Source organism: Schistocerca gregaria, chromosome 8 (genome assembly GCF_023897955.1).
Source record: "Schistocerca gregaria isolate iqSchGreg1 chromosome 8, iqSchGreg1.2, whole genome shotgun sequence".
In the NCBI taxonomy this organism is placed as follows: Eukaryota; Metazoa; Arthropoda; class Insecta; order Orthoptera; family Acrididae; genus Schistocerca; species Schistocerca gregaria.
Window position 1 is genome coordinate 267,721,280 of NC_064927.1, and position 24,225 is coordinate 267,745,504.

Genomic DNA, 24,225 nt, shown 5'->3' on the forward strand with positions numbered 1-24,225 from the left:
TCCCTTGTTAGTAAGTGAGGGGGCCTTTACACACGAGAGGCGCATACCGCGACATTGTGGGGTTTTGAGTTAGAGGATGTCTCGAAAGTACAGAAAGGGCTTCAGTCTCAATGGGTGCAGGGCAAACACAGGACGAGGGTAGACAATTTGTATTGTAAATTTTAGTAGCTTTGTTGGGAAAGAACGAGAACTCCAAGCGCTAATAGAAAGCACTGAAGTGCAAGTCATTATAGGTACTGAAGTCTGTCTAGATCCGGAAATAAGGTCAGCCGAAATTTCTACAAACGACTTAACGGTGTTAAGAAAGGCTACATTAAATATAGTTAGTAATGGAGTGTTTTTTGCTTTTAATATAAGTTGTTTCAAGCAAATACCCCACTCGTACAATTGTAGTTGGTAGTGACTTTAGTCTACCCTCCATATATTGTCGAAAATACATGTTCAAAGTCGGGAGTTGGCATAAAACATTCTTTGAAGTCGTACTAAATGCTTTCTCAGAAAATTATTTTGAACTAATAGTTCAGGAGCCCATTCGAAGTGTAAATGGTTGCAAAAACATACTTGACTTCTTAGCAACAAATAATCCTGAGCGGATAGGGAGCATCATACGGGATACAGGAATTGTCACCAAAAGGTCATTGCAGCGACACTGAATACCCTAACACCCAAAGCCACCAAAAATAAACTCAGCATATAGACTTACAAAATCAGATTAAAATGCTTGACGTCTTCCTAAGAGACAGTTTTCACTCATTCCAAACTAACTGCGTATGCGTAGACAAGATGTGGCTTAAATTCAAAGAAATAGTATCAACGGCAGTTGAAAGACGTACACTTAAAAAATTAATAGGAAATGGTTGTGATCCTCCGTGGTACACAAAATAGATCAGACACTGTTGCAGAAGCAACAAAAAAAAAGCGCGCCAAATTTAAAAGAATGCAAATTTTCCAAGATTGGCGATTTTTTTAATGAAGCTCAAAATTTACTGCGGCGTTCAACGCGAGATGCTTTTAATAGTTTCCACAAGGAAAGTCTGTCTTTAAATCTGACAGAAAATCCAAAGAGATTGTGCTCATACGTAAAGTACATCAGAGGCCAGATGCAATCAATACTTTCAATGTGCGATAGCAATGGTGAGGTTGTCGATGACAGTGTACCTAAAGAGGAGTTAGTAAACATGTTTATTCCGAAATTCCTTCACCAAAGAAGCCGAAATATTTTAGAATTCGAATTAAGAACAGCTGCCAGTAAAAATAACTGAGAAATAGATATCCTCGGTGCAGTGAAGCAGCTTAAATCACTTAATAAAGGCAAGTCTTCCGGTCCATAAAGTATACCAATTAGGTTCATGTCAGAGTATGCTGATATGGTAGCCCCATACTTAGCAATCATATACAACCGTGAGCTCGACGAACGATGCGTACCAAAAGACTGGAAATTGCATAGGCCACTCCATTACTCAAGAAGTGGAGGAGGAGTAATCTGGTGAATTACAGCCCCATATCACGGACGTCGATTTGCAGCACGTTTTTTCACGTATACTGTGCTCCAACATTGAGTTATTTTATTGACAAGTAGAATACAGAAGATATCGTTCTTAACTTGCTCTTTATTCGCACGAAGTAATGAATGTTGTCGACAGAGAATCTCAGATTGATTCCACATTTCGACATTTCCAGAACGTTTTTCACACCTTTTAATCAGATTGCGTGCCTATGGGAGTATGCTTCAGTTGTACGACTGGATTCTTGATTTCCTGTCAGAAAGCTCGCAGTACGTAGTAATCTAGGGGAAATGGTAGAGTAAAAGGGAAGTGATTTGTGGCGTTCCCCAAGGAAGTGTTATATAGACCCTCTGCTGTTATTAATCTATATAAATTATTTAGGAGACAATCTGAACAACCATCTTCGATTTTTTGCAGAAGATGCTTTCATTACTGTCTAGGGTTATGGGGAAATCAAAACCAATTGCAAAATAATTTAGATGATTTAAAGAAGATACGTGTGGTGCGAAAAGTGGCAATTGAATCTAAATATTGAAAAGCACATCCACAGGAGTACCAAAAGGAATCCGCTAAATTTCGTTTACGTGACAAATTACGTAAATCTAAAGGCTGTTATTTCACCTAAATAGTTAGAGATTACAAATCAGTCAAATGGGAACGATCGCATAGATAATGTTCTGGGGAAAGCGAACCAAAGACTGCATTTTATTGGCAGACCGCTTATAAGATGCATCAGATCTTCTAGAGAGACAACCTGCACTATGGTAATTCGTCCTCTGCTAGAGTATTGCTGTGCTGTATGGTATCCTTACCAAATAGGATTGACGATGGTCATCGAAAAGTACATAGAAGGGGAGGTCGTTTCGTATTATCACGAAAGAGGGTGAGAGTGTCAAGGACATGACACGCGAGGCGAGCGTGCGTGCTTAGTTGTTCGGTCGCTGGAGTCGGTCATGTTTGGTGTTTATGTACGTGCTCGCCGGTACAGTGTTCAGGTTCTTTGTTCCCCTGTAGACAGACTCGCACGCCGGAATTATTCTCCCATCCGGGGCTCCCCGGCGTTTTAATCCAGCCGCCGTCTGCCAACAGCGGCGGTTCGCAGCGTTGTCACATTCTGTACAGATACAAAAACTACTAATTGTCATGGAAATATTGTTTCAGTAACTGCGGTGTACGTCAGGGCAACAACCACGTAGATGGCGTTGCGTTATCATTCGAACCGGTGTGTCCTGCAGGCTGTTCCACATCATATGGATTTGCTATGTGTTACATAAGCCGATAAAGATATCGAACAGAGTTTTTCCCTTGGTTTATAAATGCAGATAACAGCGAGAAAAGATGTACTTTTTAATATGATGACAGCATTTGTGTTGAAACATTTCGAAAAAAAAAGGTAGGAATGGATTAAATATGAAGGATCTGGCTACCATGAACGAACAGTTTCACCTCCACTACGATGTGACCCCAGAATAATGAGGCGATAACTTAGTTGGCACCTTGGTCATCACATGTTGTACATTTGCTGCTCCGTTCTGCGGAAGGTTCCTCTGCAAACATTACCGAAAGTTATGACATTGTTCATGTATTGTATACAGCTGTAGAATGTCGGAAAAAAGAAGTACATTGTTGCATTGGAAACACCATTGTTGCTTGAATATCTCGGTGTGTAAAAAAATTGAAAGTATTACCAGAAAGCAAGTAAACTCACACCATCGTTCCGGCTTTTCCACTTGCTTGGTTTGTCTCGAGGCTCTTACGAAACGTACAGGATAGAGGGCGTGGGGTGGGCATGGTTGTGGGGACGTTATCTTCTTCCCTGGGACACTGTGTGCTTGGTGTGCAACACTTAAGGACGAAAGTAACCGTCCCATGATGTTTCACTGTCTACTAATATAGTTCGACGAAACTTGCTCCATACATAGAAAGAACTGCTACAGTATTGTACAGAAAGTTCCTGAAAGAAAAACACAGCAAAGAGACAGACAGAAGTGACATTTTAATTCAAGGGCATAATTACTCTGAACTCATCACGATTCACGATGGTTTCATGGACTTTAGAAGCGGCAGGACGTGATTCTTAATAGGATTGTGATCCCAAGGACGGCAGTGAATGCTCTGCTACGTGCTCTCATGCTGGCCTCAAGGTTGATAGGGACTCGTTCTGGTAGGAGATTCCATTCCTCCTCCAGGAAGGTTGAGAATTGCTGGCATATCGCTGGTGCATATGAATGTGCAGCAGTACGTCTCCCCAGTTTATCCCACACGTGCGCGATCGGGGTTACGTCAGGGAACTGGGAAAGCCAGTCAGTTCGCCGAATATCTTGTTGCGCCAAGATATCCACCACCTGCTCTATTCGATGCGTCTGCACGTCGTCACCCATAAAAATGAAGTGAGAGCAGAATGCACCACTGGAAAGACGCACACGGGACATGAGTATTATGTAACAATAACGTTGACCTGATAAGTGTACAATGTCATGACTCCCATGCAAGATTATGCCTCCCCACACCATCACACCTGCATCACCTAAACGATCATTGTCGATTCCTGTTGTCATTAGGCGTGCCGACCTCTCACTGTGCAAGGATACATCCATAATCACTACTCAGACTGAATTTGCTCTCATCCGAGTAGAGCACGCGATCCCACTCGTCGCTGGCTCAAACCCTATGCTCTGGCCACCGTAGCAAACGGTGTCACAGATGTGCGGTTGTCAACCTAAGACGACGCACAGGTCGTCAGGCCAGGAGACAACCTCCAAACTGTTGCCTAGCCGCTGTGGAACGTGAGATTACATGCCCTGCAGTCGTGTTAAATGTGCTCTGAATTGCACCCATTGTTTGACTTGAGTCTCTTGCCTATTGCGCAGTGTAGCGGTCATGTGCTTCTCTAGCTGAACGTGGTTGACCACCTCCTGTTCTTCGGGCAGCAGTGTCTTCGATTCGGAACGCTCCCCATGCACGTGAAACAAAGATGCGAACAGTACCATACTCCTGGGCTACACTCGTCATGCTTCCTCCGTCGTCCTTCTTCGTTTCCCGATGATTCTGCCCCGTGTGAGCTAATCCACATGTTGTCAACAGGTCACTTTGTAATGTAGAACACCACAGTGCTCCGTAGCTGCTCACTCATTGACACACACTGTCTTTTCTCGTTCGTTCAACTTCCTCAGGTTGATTCTATAAACATGCTGACCTCACGTGCACGTCTGGGTGACCTCTGGCAACATGCTCCCACACTTTTTCATTTCCTCTGAGTAGTTAATATCGCATGTTATTTTATCTGTCTCGTCCTCAAGCTTTGTTGAGCTAGCTGCATTGTCATTCAAAGCACTCCTGTATAGCACCAGGTATCCTCTTGTAGACTACCTCCATATCCTTTGTAAGACTTTTCGTTGAATATCGTTAAAGTGTTCTTTGTTATTAGAATGTAGCCTGGGATTGTACTGCAGCCATCGGCAAGATCTCGGCACGGCGTCCACAGATGTTCTCCAGTGATTGCGGACCTCAGATGTGAGACTGAAATTGTCTGTATCGATCTTCTATACATTATTTCTCATAGCATGTTTCTTTCGTTCTACTTTTGGAACACAATAAATAAATAAATAAATAAATAAGTGTCTCTGGACAGGTTGAAACAGTAAATAAATAAAAAATGTTCGTCGGCGGGTTGACAATAAGTAAATAAATGTTATTGGGCACCTGGAAGTAGTTGATTTGGTAATTTGAAGACTGTTTGCGAGTGTATTTAAAAGTTGAGAGTATACATGAGCCTGACACCTAACGTTTTATATAGGATGAGCAGTGAAGAAGAATGGGCCTAATTTCCAGAAAAATTACAAACCCCACTGTTCATGGATTACCTGGAAACTGGTGTGTGCCTCCGGGTTCTCCTCGTGTGTAACTACAAGGAGAAATAGGGTCAGAGTATCCATGGTAGCACGTGAGTCATGTTATTCCCCATTTCTCATATGAGAAGAAAGCTCGAAGTTGGAGAGTAGAGTGCCAAAGCCCCTCCACCATTTCCCTTATTGTAGATGCTTTCGCCGCTTTCTTCACAGACCGATCTCTGATTTTGGTGTAAAAGTAGTACATATTTGTCAAAGACAGCTGTGTGTAAAGGGTCAGGCCGGCCGCGGTGGTCTAGCGGTTCTAGGCGCTCAGTCCGGAACCGCGCGACCGCTACGGTCGCAGGTTCGAATCCTGCCTCGGGCATGGATGTGTGTGATGTCCATAGGTTAGTTAGGTTTAAGTAGTGTAAGTTCTAGGGCACTTATGATCACTGATGTTGAGTCCCATAGTGCTCAGAGCCATTTTTTTTGTAAAGGGTCACCAGATAAATGACTTGGAGTTTGGCAATCATGAGACGTTTCGTTTTCAAAAACTTTGAAGTCTACGCCTGTCAATTTATTTACAGAGCGTCATCCATGAAGAATTTGGGAAGTCGGCTTGCCGTTCACATTGAGGTCTTTAGAGTGGGGCGTATTTTTCTGGTGAGCAAGGATGTTAGAAGGAAGCGGCACAGTCTTATTCTGAAGGGGTTTACGGAAATCATGGAATACCTCTATCGGAATAGTTGCACGTAGAGACAAACACAGTTCTCCCGCATAAAAGTCAAATGTCATAAAAACCCTACACCACCTCGCATCATGCGTCAGAGGTTGCTTGCAGAGACCATCAGACAGAATGTCTTCCATTAACCCCACATTCTTAAAGAGTAACTAAATTTATGACTTCATTTTCAGCGATTGAAATTTTAACTCTCCTCAAATACCACAGTACCGTACATCGGAAGGTTACATCGTAATAATTGCTCTTTGCCTGTTTAAACTATAGATAAAGCCAATTTCACGTACGTCAAACTGTAACATGTTTGTGGTTTCCTTGTTGGGAAGAGTACCCACCACTTACCTTTTTTTCCTAGTGTTAAACATTTTTTGAGAAAGCTAGTACAGAGGAACTGTTTTAATTCCCGTGGTAGTCAACTCTCACCGAGTGAAATGTTTCCTTTGTGAAAATCAGCTTGCTGTCACTATAGTTTAATGAAAGCGCGTTGCATATTACTGAACTGTGTCCAGTTTTGATTACTTTAATTCACTAGATTGTGGGATGACTCGCGCCACAATCTATAAATCGTTAATTAATCCTTCGAACTCTGTTATCATCCTACGGTAGACTATCGATCTGTCCATACGAATATTTTACTTATTGACAATATATATATTTTTAGTGTGTTTCTTGTAATACCTTCATGCAAGTGAGTTTAACATCAGACGCGGGCTGATCCCTTGCGAATTTTACTTACTGGGGAAGTACATAAGTTCGATGTGCTAAAGCCGAATAAAAGTGATTTTAAGATACAGAGACGTGCTTGTAGAACATCGTTGGGTTAAAAAGTAAAGAGTCAGCTGTGAAACCTAATATTTTCCCATTTTACGTAATTATGCTTGCGAAACATGTACCATAAGAAGGAAAGATATCAGCAAAATTCAAGCATTTAAGATGAAGTTTGTTCGTAGCTTGATGAGGGATAGAATACAAATGTGGAAATGCGAAAACAAGCTCAATTTGTCAGACATCTAGACAAAAGAACCTTACAGCATGTGATATGTTACGGACATGTGACACTGACACATTAATTCCAATAGGACAGCAAGCGTAGTGGACGATTTAAAAGACCGTGAGGAAGACCAAGCCTCAGTGGAAGCTTGACATCGAGCAGAGGGCATACCTGGGATACGATCGAAGATGGAGAGCAGTTTAAGAATCGTAATTGGTGAAGAAGTGTCGTTTGCTGAACCATCCAATAAGATGGACCAACTGTCCCGATGATGGTGACGACGACGACGACGACGACGACGACGACGGTGGTGGTGGTGGTGGTGGTGGTGGTGGTGGTGGTGGTGGTGGAGTAGGTGGTGGTGGTATAGGTCTTTTTTCCTCACTGTTCGGTATATGGTCCTATTAACGTAACGGTGTTTTAAGCACTTCATTGAAATTCCAGTGAAATTCAGTGAGAAATTAGCGAAGAAAGTAAAACAGATACTTGATTTCTTTTTCGAAATATCTGGGACATATAACTCATATGCTTTACGTTACATATTTGTTTCAAGCAAATGTTTAGCCTTTCTCCAAATAACTCATTCATAACGCTTTCAGTCTGCTATTCATAATTGTCTGTTACGCGGCTTCGTTTATTTAGTTGCTTGTCTTTCCGTAATTAACATCGTTAGCCTTCGAACATCGATTGTATGCAAAAGCACGATAAGACGTATAATCTCAGTAAATTTCGCAGAATCTCATCCGAGGAAGGTTCCTCAGGTCACACTGGATTTTCACCACATTGACCAGCGGTGTACGTGATGTCGCCTTTTCGCTCTGACTGTGCCTCAAGTTCTGGAAGAGATAGTGAACGCTTGGCCAGTTGCTGTTCAAACCGTACGGAACAAGTTCCACGCTTGGCGCATTTTCTGCTTTGCTGTTTTCCGACGTCTTGTCGCAAACGAGCCTAACGTACCACGATGTAACTGCCTGTTGTCGAGTACAGTAGCTGATAACGGAAGTAGTAGTTCCAGCTTGAAATTCACTTTTCACGTTGTACGCCCGTGGTTATACGCGAAGCATAACTTTCTCAAGTTCACTTAATCTACACCTATATGACTGCTCTGCACTTCGCACTTAAGTGCCTGGCAGAGGGTTCTTCGAAACACATGCAGTCTATTTCTCTACCGTTCCACTCTAACAGCGATTGGGAAGAATGAATACTTAGTTTCCTGTATGAGCTCTGATTTTGGTTATTTTATTATGATGATCATTTTTCCCTGTGTAGGTTGGCGACAATAAAATATTTTCACATTATCATATCCGTGACGCTCTCTGCCCCATTTAGCTATAATACAAAACGAGCCGGCACCCTTTGAATTTTTTCGATGTCCTCCGTCAGTTCTATCTGGTAAGGGTACCATACAGCGTAGCATAACTCAAGCAAATGATGGACAAGCGCAGTGTAGGCAGTATCTGTTGCATCTTCTAAGCGTTCTTTGGTTTGCCTTCCCCACAACATTATTTATGTGGTCGCTCCAACTGAAGTTGTTCGTAATTCTTAATACTAGTATTTAGTCGAACTGACAGCCTTTACATTTGTGTGATTCATCACTTAACCGAAATTTAACGCTTTCCTTTTAGTACTCACGTGGATGACCTCGCCCTTTTCCTTAGTGAGAGACAACTGCTACTTTTCGTACCATACAGATATCGAGCCTGTCATTTTGTAATTAGTTTTGATCTAGACTGTAAATGATACTATCATCTGCAAACAGTCTAAAAGGGCTGCTCGGATTGTCCCCTAAATCGTTAACGCAGATCAGGAACAACAGAGGGCATATAACACATCCCTAGGGAACGACGAATATCGCTTCAGTTTTACTAGATGATTTTCCGTCAGTTACTACCTGCCTTTCTGTTAATTCTTGTCATGCCAAAACAGTAGATGTCGCTCTTAATGATACTTGTCGTATCATCACCTGGTGCCTGAAGCCTACTCCTCTGGATGAACTGTACAGCCCATGAAATCCGCCGAGAGGTAGCAGCAAAAAGTGAGAAGGGAAAATCAGAAACTTCTGAAGCTCACCCTTCTGGCTATCAACCAGGAAACCCACGACTAAAATCCAGAAAGAGCTTCCTCAGATCTACCGAGGCACTAGTTGGGGCACCTCAGCAATGACGAATCCAACTATGGCGTGCAAGGCATACCAGTACTCTAGGATGGATTACACCAAGCGAAAGACTACCACCCGGCTACACAGAGAATTGGAGTACATGGAAATCCCTCAACAGACTACGCTCGGGTGCCACGAAATGTAAGAGCACTCTAAATGGGGTTTCCTAGAGGAGCCAGCACTCTGTGAGTGTGGAGCAACGCAGAAGATCTTCCACCTGCTCCAGTGTACCCAATGTCCAGCAACATGCGCAACGGAAGACCTGCTACATGCAACGCCAAATGCAATAGAGGTCGCTAACTTCTGAGCGGCAAAAGTGTAAATAATTGTCTTGTAAATATACACGCACGACGTGTAAATATTGTTCACTATTTTATACATTGTAAATTCTTCTGACACGAATAAATAAAATCTTAAGAATTTGTTAGAATTGTTGAGTTTTAAATGACGTGTATTGCAGACAGGCCCCCAGCTGCCTGAAACTTTTTATATTCGCGATACTTTTGAAAATTTGTGCTATGCAAAATTCCCCTATGACACTTAGAGGTTTTGTATCTTTTGCTTTTAACTATTCAGACGCAAGTTAGAAGTAATGAGATCAAAATATATCGAGGCGCATTTCTTCGAAGTTCTTCACGAAAACATTCTACTCAAGACATCTGCAACACAATTCATGCAAGGGGACCCTACGGTCTGGGAAACTCACTCCTGAATGAGAATTCTCAGGTTAGTAGTATATCTCAAGAATGTTGACACAAAAATTAGTAAAGCACGCTAGCCAAAAGGTTCCGAGAAAAAAAGGCTCTGAAGTTCTACGCGCAGCTCATATACCGGTCAGTTTATACGTTGTGGCAGCACAGGAAATGGCTTTGCCTTTAGTGGGCTCGCTTGTCACGCGAGCGGTCCAGGTTCGATCCTATCTTGGGGCAACTTTTTGTTTTCTTATCTTATTGTTAGTCGGCGGAACTGGGTCAGTTCTCTGCACTTCTGTATTGGCTAAGTTGTTGTAGATGAAGGGTCCCAGTCTCATATTGCGAGTGAAGGCTTAAAAATCACAACTCCGTCAGGACTGAGGACTGCAGCAGTCCGATTGCATTCAGATAAATTCCACGATTCGACTACTGGACTTAATGCAAAGCCATAACACTCCCTTTAAGGGGGGTAGGACGTCAAACGGGCCGACGTGAAGCAGGAGAGGCACCACAGGACATTTTATTTTCTTCCGTCTATAATTTTCCATATAAATTCATAAAACTTGATCAGCATGAACAGGAACACTCATAGTAGTGGAAGTGCAAAAACATAACAATATTTTTTTATATATGAAATTTCATCATTTTTTCACTTACTGTTGGCTGCATTTGTTGCTATAGGTACATTTTTCTTCACAAGTAAGAGAGATTCCTTGGTGAATATTGCACAGCATACAAACCGTACAGGTGTATGAAACTCTAGAATTTTCGAAATCTATTAAAAACTGTGGTAAAAATTGAACAGCTCATTCATTTTTTCGTAAATTAAATAGATTCTAGAGTTTCAGACACCTATAAGTATGGTTTGTATGCTGTGCAAAATTCATCGAACAGTCTCTCTTACGTATGAAGGAAAGTGTACCTATAGCAACAAATGCATCCAATATTAAGTGAAAATATGATGTAATTTCACATGTAAAAAAATTATTTTGTTATGTTTTTGAGCTTCGGCTGTTAAGAGTGTGAATCCTGAATCCTTCCTGCTCATGCTGACAAAGTTTTATAAATTTACTTGTAAAAGTATAGACAGTGGAAATTAAAATTACTTGCGATGCCTCTCCTGCTCCAAGTTGGCCCGTTTGACGTCCTACCCCCCTTAAAAGTTAAACTAGATGCGTGCAATGTATCTGACGTTAACTAGCGAAGAAAAAAGTATCAGGATGAATGGTCAAGGATACAGTGTATAACGCCAAACTCGATCACTTAACCTTCAAAGGAAATAGTGTTGTTTATTCCTACTTTAATGACTCTCGACAAATCTTTGTATTCGAGCAGCTCACCCCTGTTAACTTTTAGCTCCCTTGTGTAACGTAAAACTTCCGCAGTCAGCATACACTCGACTGTGAAAGTCACAGTTACCCATTAGCTACTACTGCAGTAAAAGTACCGCCGTCAAGTCACCCATGACTACGCCAAAAAGATGAAAAGTTCTTTTGCGAAAGTCCGAACTGGTGATAACACTCAGTGATCTAATCCCGCTGGACCTGATTTCTTCTCTCCACGAGAGACCACGACCGACTCATCGATATGGCGAATTTACAGGAACTTACATTTTTAAAAATTTGTAGGCTTCGCAATCAATCAGTTATGTCATTGAAGAATGGTTGGCATGTTTCTCGATAATAACACGCAAACACTGAGAAATCTGCAGATATTTGTCCAACATGTGACGTATTGTGAAAGTCAGTTCTCATGAAAATGTTTTTAGAACGGCATCTTCCGCCTCAGTGCACGCCCAACTCTCTGCCGCATTCCTGTCGCTTGAATGCTGTCGATCTTACCTCCCATGCTACATGATGAAAACGGAAGCTACTTTCCAGAACCCCTCGTGTATTACAATAAGTACCTTTACTCCGTTTTCAATTACACTGCCTCACAAAAAGAGTGAAGCATTCACAAGATTTGGTTGGATGTCAGCGTTAACTTCTCACACCTACACACCATGGACAGGTATATAAATGATTGCAGTTGCAACTCTTTGTGGAAGGTGGTATGACAACCAGAGTGATTCAAAATGGTACAAATGGCTCTGAGCACTATGGAACTTAACTTCTGAGGTCATCAGTCCCCTAGAACTTAGAACTACTTAAACCTTACTAACCTAAGGACATCGCACACATCCATGCCCGAGGCAGGTTTCGAACCTGCGACCGTAGCAGTCACGCGGTTCCAGACTTACGCGCCTAGAACCGCACGGCCACACCGGCCGGCCAACCGGAGTGCATTAGTATAGTTCATGTTCAGCGATGTTACCAGTGGCGTGAATAGTGTCGTATGTAGAGCTGTCATTGTAAAAGATGCGGAGATGTGTACACTTGTGATACAGCCTTATCAGCATGTGACAGATTTGGAGGCTTCTCATCGCGGGTCTCTATTTGGCCGAATAGTCCAATATCCAGATTTGTGGGACATTTGGATGTAACAGTGGCCCTTCATGGGAACGTGAGGGCAGACGTATTCGTCGTAAATGTTCCGCACGACCACGTCCCACCACGAGAGGGAACGATAGCCGTACTGTGCACCAAGCACACCGCAATCCTTTCAGAGCTGCGCCTGCCATTTGAAAACACCCTGCAACGTCGTGTGTCATCCCAGACTGTTGATCGAGGACTGACAGCAGTCGGACTGGGAGACTGCCGTCCCATGCGTAGGCTGCCGTTAGCATCACACTCCAAACGGCCGCGTTTAAAGTGGTGCCGTAACCTGGAAACGTGGCCTGTTGATGAATGGCGATCCATCGTGTTCAGTGATGGATTGCGGTTCTGGGCTACCCCGGACAACGATCGTCGGCAGGTATGGCGGCGACGTCGGGAGAATTCTCATTCTTTCAGAGTTACGGAGAGACACAGCGGTGGTACTCGTGGCATCTTTTTGTGAGGGCGATCTGGTACAACATCAGGTCACGGAACGGTACTTCATGGGTACCTAGGCGTCCTTTTGTTACCTCTCTTGCGATGGTATCGTGGTGTCATTTTTCATCATGTCAGAGTTCTTCCACACGTGGCATGAGTATTTGTCAACTGTCTGCAAGACGTTAAAGTTCTCCCGTGGGCACAAAGATCTTCAGCTCCGTCCTCAATAAAGTATGTACGAGGCCAACTGGACGTCAACTCCATCCCAATGACCGTATTCTGGATATGAGGTCTGTTTAAAAAAATTCTGTAACTTTGCCCACAAAATTTTCCTAAGCTTACATTGTATTTGTTGGCATGGTCTCCTTCGAAAAACTCTCCTCCACACCGCTCCCACAGCCGTTTCCACTCTCGGAACCAGTCTTCGTACGTCTCTTGTTGAATCGCGCGAAGCGCCGTCTGCGAATTTTCTTTTATCTCATGTATCGTTGCAAATGTTCGTCCTTTCAACAGCGTTTTCGACTTGGGAAGTAAAAAAAAAGTCCGTTGGGGCCTTGTCTGGAAAGCAGGGAGAATTAGGCAGTAGAGCGATTTCGTTTTTAGTGCAATAGTCACGCACCAACAAGGATGAATGTGCGAGTGCGTTATCGTGATTCAAGAGCCATGAATAATTGTGGCGCCACATTTCAGGCTGTTTCCTTCTCATATTATCTCGCAGACGTTGCTACACGTCCCGATAGTACCATCGATTTACAGTTCGTCTCTGTGGCATGAATTCATGATGAACTAATCATTCAAAGTTAAAGAAAACTGTTAGCATGACTTTGATGTTTGACCTGACCTGACGAGCTTTTTTGGTCTTACACAACCTTTCCCGACCCACTGTGAGGACTAAACCTTGGTATTATCATAACCGTAGACTGCTGTCACACCACCAGTTACCATTCTCTTAAGGAACATCTCGTTTTCATTTAAGCGATCCAAAATATCTCCACAGATTGCGTGGCGAAGGCCTGTCTGGTCTGGATTCACGAGCCGTGGGACGAACTGTGCGGTAAAACGATGCCATTCCAAGATGCTATGTCACGATTTCATGACATGATCTAACTGAAATGATACATTCTTCTGCAATCTCTTGGACAGTCAGTCTTCGATTGGCACGCACAATTTGGTTGACGTACCTGACTTCTGAGTCGTCGCGTAGACGTCGTCGAGCGTCCTGAACGAGGGTGGGTCGTCTTTAACCTCCATCCGCCCATTTTTAAACCTTTCGTAAAACCGAGTAGGGCGGAAATTTTCATCGCCTTAGGCTTCCTGCATCAGTTGGCGTCTCTGTAAAGGTTTACTTGAGTTTCGCTCAAAATTTAATGCAGATCCGTTGCCCCTGTAACTCTGCCATCTCGAAATTCGCAAACTGTGCGACACAACGTTCTACTCAATACAATCAGTTCCACTGGCTCTGAGCACTACGGGACTTACCTTCTGAGGTCATCAGTCCCCTAGAACTTAGAACTACTTAAACCTAACTAATCTAAGGACATCACACACATCCATGCCCGAGGCAGGATTCGAACCTGCGACCGTAGCGGTCGCGCGGTTCCAGACTACTCAATACAGGACTGAATAATAACTAACAGACATACAACAATGAAACTTTCGGCAGTTACACAATAAACACAGGCGCGTGCAGTGTTGCCAACCACATTACGCTCCAACACACCATTGGCGCAAAATTACGAATTCTTTTTAACAGATCTCGTATCACGAGTTATTTACAACAGATGTATGGCAGTTGGTCTTCAGAGAGTTTTCCCCGTCGGGGCGCTTCACTTTTTTGTCACGCAGTGTAGTTTCCATTTGACAGCACGGAGGACGAAATGCGCCCCTTACCAATAGACCAGTGGGAGACTGAAAATGTCATTTACCACATTATACAATAAACTGCAAAAAGTCGTCGCAGTTGCAATACTAATTTTCTTCATTCATGATTAGTTTAGAACACTAAGCTCATTATCAAATCATCCCCTAAACTATGCAATACCATCCGTTACCACATCCACTTCACTGTTCGTTTTCGTTAAGCACATCATTGTAAAGAAGTGCAGGACTGAACTTCATGCACCTAAGTTAAATGTTGTAATACGACTGTGCACAAAGCATTTTGGTTGCCAGTTTTCAGGGATGTAGCTTTTCCTGACGCGAGAATTACGCCTGCTTTTCACACAAAAAAAAGTTTTTCCGGCCCAAATTAAAATAAAAAACATGTTTGACGAGATTAAAAGCACTGCAAAGGTTTATACCAAAGGGAATTAATCATTTTTCTTACTTTATTTTTGTAGGCTATAGAGAGATTCTTCGATGAATTTTGCAAGCATAAAAACCCTACTTACAGGCGTATAAAACTCTAGAATTAATTTTTAGTAAAAATGAATGAGCTGTTAAAGTTTAAACTTCACGTTTATGAAAAACACAAACTTTATAATCATCTCAATTTTTTACCACAGTTTGTAATAGATTTGGAAAATTCTAGAGTTTTGCGTGAAGGTGTTTGTGTTTAATAAGCAGTGCAAAATTTATCGAAGACTCTCTCTTAGTTATGAAGAAAGGTGTATCTAGAGCAACAAATGCATCCAATAGTAAGTGAAATAATGATGAAATTTCACATCTAAAAAATTATGTTGTTGCGCTTTTGAACTTCCAGTGCTATGAGAGTGAATCCTGAATCCTTCGTGGTCATGCTGACAAAGTTTTATGAATTTATTTGTAAAAGTATAGATAGTGGAAATTAAAATATCTTGTGGTGCGTTTCCTGCTCCAAGTAGGCCCGTTTGACCTCCTACTTCTTCACTTGATATTCTGAAAGTCATAGATCGATGCTGTTAGGTAAAGGCAGTATTTTTTGACGTCCGAAAAGAATGTGACTCAGTACCACACATACACTTGTCGTCTAAGGTATGGTCAAATCGGGTATGAAGCGAAATTTTTGCAGGAAGCACAGCGTCGTGGATGGGGAGCCATTGACAGAAGTAACTGCTGGTGTGATCCAGGGAAATTTCTGTGGGTCCTTATTGTGCATGCTGTATATTAATGACTTTATGGGTAATGTTAATAATAACAACAGACTTTTGTAGATGATGCTCTTATCCATAATGAAGTACTGTCTGGAATTCAGTACACAAATTTCCAATAACATGTTAGTAAGAATTCGAAGTGGAGCAAGGACGAGCAGATTCGTTTCAATGTTTAGTAAAGTAAAATATTGTACTTCGCAAAATTACACCATCAGTGAATCACAGTTGAAACTTGACAACTCACACAAATACGTTCGTGTAACGATTTGTACATACGGAATGTAATGACTACGTTAACTCTGTCTTAAGTAAAACAGATGGCAGACTTCAGTTCATTGATAGAATGCTACAGAAATGCAATCTTTCATTTTAACAGTCATTCATGTGAGCCAACCTGGAATACTGCCTATTTGTGGGATGTTTCTCAAATAGGATTTACAGAGGATAGTGAACGTATACTATAAAGAACAGCAGGGACATTCAGGTGTTGGTTCGGCCAACGGAAGGACACCACAGAGGTGCTGAAGGAATTGAACTGGAAGATCATGTGAATCTCTAGGGAATACACTACAACCCTCTACATGTAACTCCCGTAGGATTTTCGAGGAGGATATTAGATTAAGTACAGAGCGCACAGAGGAGTCTAAACAGTCATTCTTCCCGTGATCCATATGTGGATGAAACGGGAAGCGATAATAATTTGTTCAGTGGCCTTCTGCCGTGCACTTAAAGTACGAATGTAGAAGTACAGGAAGTGCGAAGTACACTGCCCAGTTACATTAATGTGCCCATCTATCAGAAACCTGAATAACCAGGAAGAGAGTCATTGAGGTTCTGGAAGATGCCGACAAAGATGTGGAAGCGCGCCGACTCCAGTGCCGTAGTCAGCTGTGCTGGGTTTCTCTGTCCACGATCAACGGCACATGCAACACAGTCAAGGTGGTCCCACAGATTCTCCAATGGCTCTAAATCCGGGAGGTTTGATGGGCAGGGGATACGGTAACGTCATGCTGCTGCTCATCAACCCCGCATGTAAACTGTGATCTCTATGATACGTTGCATTGTCGCGCTGGTAGATGCTATCGTGCTGAAGAAAAAGCAGATTGCGTGTTGGGGTAGACGTGGGCCCCAACAATAAATGCTCACTTGTCCGTTGTGCCTCCCGGAATGACGAGATCACTTAGGGAATGCCACGAAAAATTCCCCAGACCATAAGAAGCACAGTGGTCCCCTTCGACGAATGTTGCAGCCTGTTTGCTTCCATATGGTTCACGCTATACACGCCAACAACCAGATGTGAAAAGATCACCTGTCGCCATTCAGTGGACTTCCATCTACGGTATTGGCGTTCAAATTGCAGCCTTCGTTGCCAGTGAACAACAGTCAGCAAGGGTGCATGAGCCAGGAGTCTGCTGCAGCAACGTTCACTGAATGCTCGTTGAGGAGACGCTGTTGGTAGGCGCTTGCTTCACCAGGGTGGTCAGTTACTAAACAGTTGCACGTGTGTTCGGTCGTACACCTCTCCACAACCGTCGTTCACCTCTATCATTTATGGCCTGTGGTGCAGCACAGTTGCCTCAGTGCCGGTTTTGGTTAGTGTCATTTTTCCCATGCGCTGTGTACCTTAGCGACAGCGGCACGCGAACCGTTTAGAAATGCAGCCGTTTGGAAAATGCGTGCGGACGATGATGTTGATGTTGGTTTGCGTGCCGCCCGTACAAGTTCCAATCTCGCCATTTCCCGGATGACGACGAGACGATGAGGACAACCCAAAAAAATATGGTTCAAATGGCTCTGAGCACTATGGGACTTTTAACATCTGAGGTCATTAGTGCCCTAGAATTACTTAAACCTAACTAACCTAAGGACATCACACACATCCATGCCCGAGGCAGGATTCGAACCTGCGACCGTAGCAGTCGCGCGGTTCCAAACTGAAGCGCCTAGAACCGCTCGGCCACATCGGCCAGCGACAACCCAAACACCCAGTCCCCGGCCGGAGAAAATCCCCGACGCGTCCGGGAATCGAACCGAGGACCCCGTGATCCAGATATGGGAACGCTAGCCATTAGACCTCGATCTGAATGCTTTTCGCGTTACCCCGTTGGTCGTGCGCTGTTGGCCGTCATATAAATCTCTGCGTCTCCGCGTTAGAACAATTAATTCATTGTTTTTTCACGTCCCACCGACACGCTTTACGTATCCTCCACTGTTGGTGCTGCCACCTACCGTTCGTGTGTTGTTGCACGCTGTCGTCGAACCTAGGCGGTTGGTGTGTTAGTGTGACTAGACCGCTTAAAACTAGCCCTAAAAAATACTTCGTACCACCTTGAGACGGCAACCTAACGATTTCATAGCCCGGCGGTTGGTTGTGTGGTCTAACGCAGGGCTTTCCGGGCGAGAAGGAGCGCCTGGTCCCCGGCACGAATCCGCTCGGCGGACTTGTCGAGATCCGGTGAACCGGCCAGTCTGTGGATCTGCGAATGTGGGCTGGTGCCCCTTATTCCGCCTCAGTTACTCTATGTCGCCGATTGCTGCGCCAACAAGGTCTCCACGTACGCGTACCCCATAATTACTCTCCCACGCAAACATAGGGGTTACACTCGTCTGGTGTGAGACGTTCCCGTTGGGTCCACCGGGGTCTGAACCGCACAATAACCCTGTGTTCGATGTGGGGCGGTAGAGGGGTGAAGTGGACTGCGGTAGTCGTCGTGGGGTTGTGGACCTCTGCGGCTGCGGGCTGGACGGAGCCTCTCCGTCGTTTCTAGGTCCCTGGTTAACGTACAATACAATGCAACGTATTTCATCCGCACCAAGTCAATGTAAGAAGGGTTGCCTATCTTAAGGTGCATAAAGTATTTTCTGGGCCAGTTTTCTTTTGCAAACTGTGTAGAAAGTGGTGTTCTGACGCCTGGAAGAGCGGAGTGCTGTGGCGAGTGCCTTCGGTCAATACTTGTCGCAGCAACAGCGCAGCTTTGGGCCTTGCCAGTTAATTTAAATGAGATTATAACTGTATTGTTGTACAGCAGTGCAGAGAGAGTGAGGTGTGTTGTGTTGCAGTGGTGCAGGGCGAGGGCGCGGCGTGGCGCGAGGCGGCCGCCGGCGCGCTGGTGTCGCTGCCCGGCGTGCAGGCGCGCTCGCTGGCGCTGGTGCTGCGGCTGTGCGCGCCGCCCGGCTCGGGCCCCGCGCGCCAGCACGCCGCCTCCTGCCGGCACCTGCCGCCCGCCGCCGCGCTCGCGCCGCTGCTCATCCGCGGCGAGCCGGGCCACGAGCCGGCCGCCGCCGCGCTGCTCGCCGCGCTCGCCAGGGACCTCACCGACAACAGGTCAGTAGGCGGCGGAAGCGTCCTACTCGTGCAACTGCGCGTCTGCCTTCACTTCCGCAGCGCAGACGAAGTACGTCATCTCATTCCATATGCCTGCGCAGACCGACGTACGTGCTTTAACAAAGCGAGGCCTTAAGACACAGCCCATCAATTCGGATCAATTTTGGCAGGTCTCTTGTCTACATACGAGGGTTGCCCAGAAAGTAACGCACCGCATTATTTTTTTCAGCCTAACGTTTTGTACGTATTACACACATCAAAAATATTTTTCCATCACCCCGGTTCCCAGAACTCCCGAAGATACACGTTGACTCTGGACATTGTATTACAGACAATCGTCAGAGACATGTTTGGAGGCAAACCGGCCAGGCTGAGCGCCTTAGACACTGTCCAGTAAGTGCAGCAGAGTGCTGGAGGTCATGGACGGCGGTGAAACGGCTGTATGATATGTCAATACAATCCTCCGGCCTATAGTGCAACCATATCAGCAGCATATTGGCGAGGCATTCGTGTTCATGGGCGACAATTCGCACTCCCATCGTGCACATCTCGTGAATGACTTCCTTCAGGATAACGACAGTAGTAGAGCAAAGCTGTTTGTGACGCAATTTGTTAGTGTGGGTTGCCTACATCAGCGGCAGGTTTGCCCTTGAGTGCACTAACAAAATGTGCCACAAACAGCTTTTGTTCTGCTACTAACGACATCACTCTACTAGAAAATGGTTCAAATGGTTCTGAGCACTATGGGACTTAACTCCTGAGGTCATCAGTCTCCTAGAACTTAGAACTACTTAAACCTAACTAACCTAACGACATCACACACACCCATGCCAGAGGCATGATTCGAACCTGCGACCGTAGCGCTTGCGCGGTTCCAGACTGTAGCACCTAGAACCGCTCGGCCACTCCGGCCGGCCATCACTCGGCTAGAGTGGCCAGCATGTTCTCCAGACATGAACACTATTGATCATGCCTGGGACAGATTTAAAAGGGTTGTTTATGGATGATGTGTCCCACCAACCACAGTGAGATGCCTACGCCGAGTCTCCATTGAGGAGTGGGACAATCTGGACCAACAGTGTCTTGATGAACTTGTGGATACTATGCCACGACAAATACAGCCATGCATCAATATCAGAAGACGTGCTACTGGGTATTAGATGTGCCAGTGTGTACAACAATCTGGACCACCATCTCTGAAGGTCTTGCTGTATGATAGTACAACATGCAGTGTGTGGTTTTCGTGAGCAATAAAAAGGGCAGAAATGATGTTTATGTTGATCTGTATTCCAATTTTATGTAGTGGTTCCGGAACTCTCAACCAAGCTGAAGCAAAACTTTTTTTGATGTGCGTATTTGAAACCTACGAAAGATAGCTAGCTGCAGGACAGTTTCAAAATGGCGTCTGTAGGTGATGTACGTTACAAGAAACGTCCCGCCATTGAATTTCTCATTGCAGAGAAAGAAAGTGTGGGGAATATTCACAAACGCTTGTGCAAAGCCTGTCGAGCATCTGCTGTCGACAGAAGTACAGTTATTCGCTGGGCGCGGAGGATGAGGTTATGAGAAGGCGGTTCGGCGGAGCTCTACGCTTTGCAGCGGTCGGAGAGACCATCCGCGGCTGTCACACCTGACACCTCGCAGCGTGCTGATGTCATTCGCGAGGACAAGCGCATTACCACTCGGTAGTTTTTTTTTTCTGTCAATCGACAAAGGAAGTGTGGATGCAATTACAGGATGCTATTTATGGAAGACATGGAGGACGATGAGGAGGTGATTCACACAGTGAAGCACAGGCTCCGCCACCAGGACAAGGATTGGTACAGACAGGGCATACACGCACTTTTTTTTGGAGGAAAGCCATAGAACGGGGTGGACATTGCATGGAAAAGTAGGTTGTGTCAATAAAACACCATTCTTTCGTCTGTGTAGTTCAATTTTATGTTTAATAAATAACTGTTGAAGAAAAAAAATCGGGTGCATTGCTTTCTGAGCAAGCCGAATAAAATGGCCTCCTAAAGGGGTACACACACACACACACACACACACACACACACACATACACACACACACACTTTTGTTGTCGGGCAGTCGCTTGGGTGTGACCGCTGTATAGCCGATCGTCCCTCCCTCACTTCATCTGCCCCCCACCGCCACTTCTCCTGACCCCCACCATCACTTCACTCAACAAACTGTGCCTCTTACAGCACTCTCGTCCAACGCAATCGTCCAACAAAAATCCGTCGTTCCCCACTGAAGCGTTGTAATCGCTGTAAAGTCTGCCGGGCCGTGTGTAGGCTGCACAAGAAATTGGTCGGTCAGTCGTTTGCTTGGTGCATGTATATGGTCGTTCCTACATTTTAGAAAACCACCCTTAAAACCTTGTGATGTGCGACCTATTCAAAATTGACGGAACCGGTAGATACTTGAAAACTGAGCATTTTTCATCGCCCTGTGTAGCGTCCGAAACGCCTATTTTCCTAGAAATCGAGAATAAAGACTTTTACGAATGTTCCCCAGTTTCATTTTCTTATGTGCTTTTCTTTTTATCGAAATGTGTGGGAACAGGTTGATTAATACGATGCATAAATCACTAAGGAATAAGAAAAGAAGTGCATAAAAAATGTGAAACTACTTGGATTAGTAGAAAAATTGAATCCCACTAGGGAACGGCGGCCATATTTGAGTTAGTAAGGTAAAGTGAAGTTCTGCGCTCTGGCCTTGATGGGACAACAGGACCCAACAGCCAACTATGTCAATCTCAGCCATTCCTTCATTTTCGGTGCTGCATAAGCGATATACACGAACCGAAATGGTTTGCCGTGCCAGAGGCCTTTCCCTTGTTATATACCGATGGTTGCTAGGTAAGTGAAGTAAGCGCTGGGTTACCGCCACGAAGTCAAAAAATTTGCATCGAAGACCTCATTGAAAGATACTACGGTGAAATGATCTTCCAGGTTTTCTCTGAGTGAATGCTTACTGCGTGTTTTCTATTTCTCAAACGGGTTGTTGATCCAGTTCCTGGAATGATATTTCTACGACACACACATTCGTCTACTCCGGGTGCTACGAGTCGGGTTCAGGCATCGAGCACTCCGCGTAACAACTGCCTTTTTCCTGTACGGTTTGACTGAGGTAGAACTAGTTTGATCCTCATTGGATCATCTGAATGCTAGAAAAAAAGGGAGAGTTACCATCCTGAAATTGACAATACAGCAACTGGACGGGTTTACCATATCACTGGGGAACGATGCTTGTACCACTGACTAAGCCAGTCGTCGATAAAACTGACTGGATGTATGGATACAGTAAAAAGGGGTGGGACCACACCGTGAAAATGAAATAACACGTCTGTTTATGCTGTTCCATTATCAGTTTTATTATTGCCAAGGTTACAAATGGTTCAAACGGCTCTGAGCACTATGGGACTCAACTTCTGAGGTCATTAGTCCCCTAGAACGTAGAACCAGTTAAACCTAACTAACCTAAGGAGATCACACACATCCATGCCCGAGGCAGGATTCGAACCTGCGACCGTAACAGTCGCGCGGTTCCAGACTGCAGCGCCTAGAACCGCACGGCCACTTCGGCCGGCGCCAAGGTTACAAGCGTTAGAAAACCAGAGATCATCTACTGCGAGAAGCGTTCAGCAAGTAATCGCACACATTTTTCTTCTACTCCAGCTTTGATTTTAAAAAAATGGACTTTGTCAGATATTCCCGCTTCAGCCCCATTACTCTCATGAAGTAGGTGGCGCTGCTAAATGTAGCCTTCAAAATAGCGTCTGTAACGGAGGTGCGAGATTCTATTGGAGGAAAATCAGAGCATCGCCGATGTTCATAGGCGGTTACCGAATGTCTACGGATACCTGGCAGTGAAGAAATGCACGGTCAGTCGTTAGTCGTGGCATCTGTCGTCATCACAACAAAGTCGCGCAAATCTGTCCGATCTTTGGCGTGCCGGGCCGTAGCATGCAGCTGTGACTCCTGCAATGTTGGAACGTGCGGACACTGTTTCGAGGTGATCGATGGATTGCAGTCAAACACATCGTCGCACGACTGGACGTCTCTGTTGGTGGCGCTGACACACTCGTCCACCCGTTGGGGTACTCAAAGGTGTGCGGCCGCTGGTTTCCTCGCCGCCTAACAGAAGACCATAAAGAGGAACGAAGGACCATCTGTGCCGGATTGCATGCGCGCTACGAGGCTGATAGCGAAATTTTTTTGTCGGACATCGTCGTAGGCGATGAAACTTGGGCTCGTCATTCTGAACCGGAAACAAAACGACAATCTATAAGTGACGCCACTCCACTCCACTTTTCCTTCGAGGAAAAAGTTCAAAACTGCATTGGACTATGAAACTTGGGCTCGTCATTCTGAACCGGAAACAAAACGACAATCTATAAGTGACGCCACTCCACTCCACTTTTCCTTCGAGGAAAAAGTTCAAAACTGCATTGGACTATTCTTCCTTATGCACCCACCGAGCGAGGTGGCGCACTGGACTCGCGTTCTGGAGGACGACGGTTCAATTCCGCGTCCGGCCATCCTGATTTAGGTTTTCCGCAATTTCCCTAAATCCCTCCAGGCAAATGCAAGGATGGATCCTTTGAAAGGGCATGACCGCCTTCCTTCCCCGTCCTTCCCTAATCCGATGAGACCGATGACTTCGCTGTCTGGTCTCCTCCCCCGAACAACCCAATCTTATCCACCCTACAGCGCTGACCTCGCGCCTTCCGACTTCCATCTGTTTGAACTAACGAAGGATGCCCTTTGCGCGAAGCGCTACGTGGGTTATGGCGGGGTTGCAACAAGATGTTGGCTCCAGCGTTGACCAGTAGAGTGGTACCATGCGGACATACAGCCTCTTCCCAGTAAGGTGGCGTAAGGCCTTCATACTGAACGGAAATTATGTTCAAAAATAGGATTTTGTAGCCAAAAGAGAACGGAATAGTATTTTTATACTGGAATCCTGAATAAAACCAACGTACTTTCAGAAAAAA

At 44.8% G+C, this 24,225-nt stretch overlaps 1 protein-coding gene across 1 annotated transcript in view; it reads left to right on the top strand.

The window, feature by feature from the left end:
* LOC126285356 (protein FAM13A) overlaps positions 1–24,225 on the top strand; it is a 128,961-nt gene that overhangs the window by 26,007 nt on the left and 78,729 nt on the right. The window contains exon 3 of the mRNA XM_049984675.1: positions 18,959–19,223. Within this exon, the coding sequence (XP_049840632.1) occupies positions 18,959–19,223 (265 nt within the window). The remainder of the gene's footprint in view (positions 1–18,958; positions 19,224–24,225) is intronic.